A 3,545-nucleotide genomic window follows, 5' to 3' on the forward strand; every position below is an offset into this window, starting at 1 on the left:
ACCACTCCTACGAAACGGCCCAGCGTCAATGCAAATGCTCGGGTACTGTCAACGTACCGAGTGCTCGTCAATGGCGAAGAGGTGGCTCAGACGCACGAGGCGGCAGTGCGGGTGCGCCCAGTGCAGTGCCGTGAGACCGATGTTGGCCGGCCACTTGAGGTCGCCAAGCGGCTTCATCGCGACAAACCCACCGGAACCCGCGCGGAGGGCCACGAGCGGCGGAACAAACTGCGCGTACGTCGTCGTGCGCAGACGCTCGATCGCCGCTTCGTGCGGCCCAACGCTCAGATAAAACTGGCCGCGGACCGTGAGGCCTTGCGTGCGCGGCTGGTTGTTGGTCAGTTGAATCTAGAACCCGTCATTAGTTTGCAGAAACGATACGAGTGCTGTACTGTCTCGGTCTCGTTGAGCGCCTCACCAACACCGCGGTGGTCGTCGCCAAGCAGGCGACGGTGCACCATCACATCCAGTTGACCTAGATCGCAACATGTGTGAGTGACTTTGCCGTTGCTGGGACGAGAGATGTACCATCTTTGAGGCTGGCGCAGCCCTGGGCGCGGTCGGTAAGGACGTTGAGCTGCACCTTGTCGTCGCGGAGGTAGGCACCAGTCGTGATCGGCACATAGTTGGCAGCGACGTGCTCCTCGTCATTGTGCAGCGTGAGGTTCCACGTCTCGCGAAAGTCGCGGATACGCTCGACGTACTCGAGCCCGTTCGAGTCCGTGTACCAGCGTTTCTAACCGACATTCATAGTCTCAAGCTCGATCGAGATGACGTACGTTGGACGCCACATTCGAGTCGAAGCGCAAAATCACTTCCTTGCCTTGGTGGTCGTCGATCGGGATCGGACCCACCTAAGAACATGCCATCAACACCCTTAATAGCAGCCATTGACGACGCTACCGTCCACTCGACCACGAGCGACGTGTCCCACGGACGAAGCTGGTAGCTGAGGACGCCCATGCTACCAAAGCGGAACCAGCACGACTGAAGCAGCGGCGCGACGTCGCAGCCATGGCTCGACAATGCGGGAAAGTCATGGAGCGTGCTCGTGTTGGGGCGGAAGATGTACGCACCCGAGTTGACGTCGTCGCCGTTAAAGTACGACTGGTAGTAGCCAAACTTGGTCGCAACCGCCACCTGCGTCTTCGTCGCCTTGTCCAAAAGAGTGGCAAGACTGCCTTTCGTTAGATCCAGCGTCGCCTTGACATGGTCGTTCTCAAGCGTCGAGATGTCAGCGGCCGTCGACGTCGTTGCCGCCTTGGTCTTGGTCACGCGGAAGCGCTGAAGACCAAGCGCAGGCACGTCGGCCTGCAAGAGCAGCGTGTGCGGCGAAGCCTTGGCGTCCAAGTGCACGGGCACGTAGGGTACGACCGCCGACGCGACCGGCACGTTCGTTGAGGCTAGCGCAACCTCTGCGCTCGGCGTATCGATCGGCAGCGAGACACCAAACGTATGCGCAAACGGCAGCGGGTTGTACACGACGACCTCGAACATCTCGGACGCCGACGTCGACGGCTCGCAGAGGCTCACGTTGGCCAAAAGGCACGTCGAAAACGGTGCGTCCGTCGCCCCAAGAAGCGCGTTGAGCTGCGGGTACGCCGACGCGAGACCTTCGGCGAGCCGCTGGGCGTAGTCGTCCGAAACGTGCTGCTTCTCAGTGCCCGTGATGCCATCGTGGTGCTGCGTGACGCCGACGCTCGCCGTCAAATGCATGAGCTACCTCGAATCATGAGAGGCGATTGCGATGAGATCTTATGTACCTTGGACGACGTTGTCGAGTGCACTTCGAGCTGGCGCATGGTCTGGAGGATGCCGTTGGCGACGCGCGCATAGCGCTTGAGGCCCGGGCGGCTCGTAAAGTAACCCGTCCTGGCATTGTTGCTTGTTGAAAACGAGGCTTCATGGGACACGCGTAGTACCAGTAGGCGTAGGCGCGGTCGGCGTACGGGAAAAAGTCGTCCGTCTTGGTCGACCACTGCAGCGACTTGTCGGCGAGCTTGAGGTCCGTGTAGCGGCCGAGGGTCGAGTAGAAGACGTTTACGCGGCCTTCCTGGTTGGCGTAGTGGATGAGCTTGTCCATGTTCTTGAACCACTTGAGACCGTTCTGGTACGTAAAATCCGTGCCCATGGGCCAAAAGATATGGTTGCCTAGCATCCACGTCTAGCGTAAATCGTCCTCATGCTATGGACGCACCTTTGGTGTGCTTGGCCCGCTCGAGGCTCTGCTCGACGAACATCTTGACCTCGTTGCACACGTTGAAGTCGTGGAGGTACGGGTCGTCCTTGATGGGCGCGTTCTCCTCAAACTGAAACTCGCGGGGCGCGCCGTAGCCGTCCTGGATCATGCCCGTAAAGATCTTTTCGCCGCGCGACGGCGACGGCTGCCACATGAACTCTATGCTGTCGTTGAGCCGTCTTCCTCGTCGTCCTAGGCGTGCATACCGAGGTCCTTGTTGGCCTTGCGCTTCTCGTAGTCCTGGTAGTCGATGCGCGCAAAGTAGAGCGCGTCAAAGTTGACGCCGGCCGAGAGGAGCGAGCCTTGCGTCGACGAATGGCCAAACGGATCGATCTGCCACCCAATGCGTGGCTTGACGCTAGTTGCAGGATCTTGACATGACAAACCAAAATCAATGGGCAAGGTACCCAAACTCGTGGAGCAAGAAGGCGTGGCCGAGAGCCGTCTGGTCGACCATGACCGAGTAGTGGCAGGACGCTTCGTCGTGCATGACCCATCCGCCGTTGACCGACAAGTCGAAGCGGCCTTCTTTCACGAGCTTCTTGACGATCGTCTTCATCTCGTGCGTCTGCTCGCGCCACCTACGCCCGCTTAGACCAAGGTTGCCACCGATCAAGTGCACGTACCAGCGCTGGAAGAACGACTGCTCGACGTACATGAAGCGCCGGTTCGGGTTCTTGAGCAGCTCGGTGATGACCGACTCGAGGATGTAGTCGACCTCCTGCGTGTAGTACTGGTCGACGGTGAGGAGCCAGCCCGGGTCGTCGTGCGTGTGGGGCACGAGGTGCACGTTGAGCTTCGCGCCCGAGAGGTCCGCGCTCGTGTTGTAGTGGCCGCCCACGGGGCCCGTCGGCTGCCAGGCGCCGCAGGACGGCAGCTGCTTGGCGGTCGCCAGCGCCAGCGTCGTCGCGAGGAGGCGGAGTCCCATCTTCGTCCGACTTCGCCAAATCCAAACTGAAGATCGTTTGCCTCTATAAGATGATGTCTTCTGCGGCCGCCTTCTCACTGCATACAAAAACCAAGTGACGACCCGCTCGAGAAATAGATGCGGATCCCAAGCGCAGTTGAAGTATGTAGTTTCAGAGGTTTTCGATCTTTGAGTAACCGGATGCATCAAGGTTCGTCGATCATCCCACAAAGGATGCCACGCGAGGGGAGCCGCCTGCTGGATGAGGCAAAGCCGTGCAAAGCATTGGTGCTTCCGCCCAGTGGCAATCCGTCTCACCAACTCGAGTCTGCACGCTTGCAGCATGATCTAGGAACGTGGCAAGGTGGTCGCAAAATGGCAATTTGCTTTTTAACGCTC

General features: G+C 59.5%; 1 protein-coding gene across 1 annotated transcript in view; it reads right to left on the minus strand.

The window, feature by feature from the left end:
* SDRG_15092 (hypothetical protein) overlaps positions 1-3,185 on the minus strand; it is a 5,160-nt gene extending 1,975 nt beyond the window's left edge. Inside the window, exons 1-11 of the mRNA XM_008621254.1 lie at positions 2,866-3,185; positions 2,647-2,820; positions 2,446-2,597; positions 2,198-2,398; positions 1,923-2,151; positions 1,764-1,872; positions 904-1,719; positions 780-854; positions 529-736; positions 393-475; positions 58-348 (exon numbers count right to left, since the gene is read on the minus strand). Of these exons, the coding sequence (XP_008619476.1) occupies positions 58-348; positions 393-475; positions 529-736; positions 780-854; positions 904-1,719; positions 1,764-1,872; positions 1,923-2,151; positions 2,198-2,398; positions 2,446-2,597; positions 2,647-2,820; positions 2,866-3,167 (2,640 nt within the window). The 5' untranslated portion in view covers positions 3,168-3,185. The remainder of the gene's footprint in view (positions 1-57; positions 349-392; positions 476-528; positions 737-779; positions 855-903; positions 1,720-1,763; positions 1,873-1,922; positions 2,152-2,197; positions 2,399-2,445; positions 2,598-2,646; positions 2,821-2,865) is intronic.
* Between the last annotated feature and the right edge of the window lie 360 nt (positions 3,186-3,545).

The sequence above is a fragment of the Saprolegnia diclina genome (assembly GCF_000281045.1).
Source record: "Saprolegnia diclina VS20 unplaced genomic scaffold supercont1.84, whole genome shotgun sequence".
NCBI lineage: Eukaryota > Oomycota > Saprolegniomycetes > Saprolegniales > Saprolegniaceae > Saprolegnia > Saprolegnia diclina.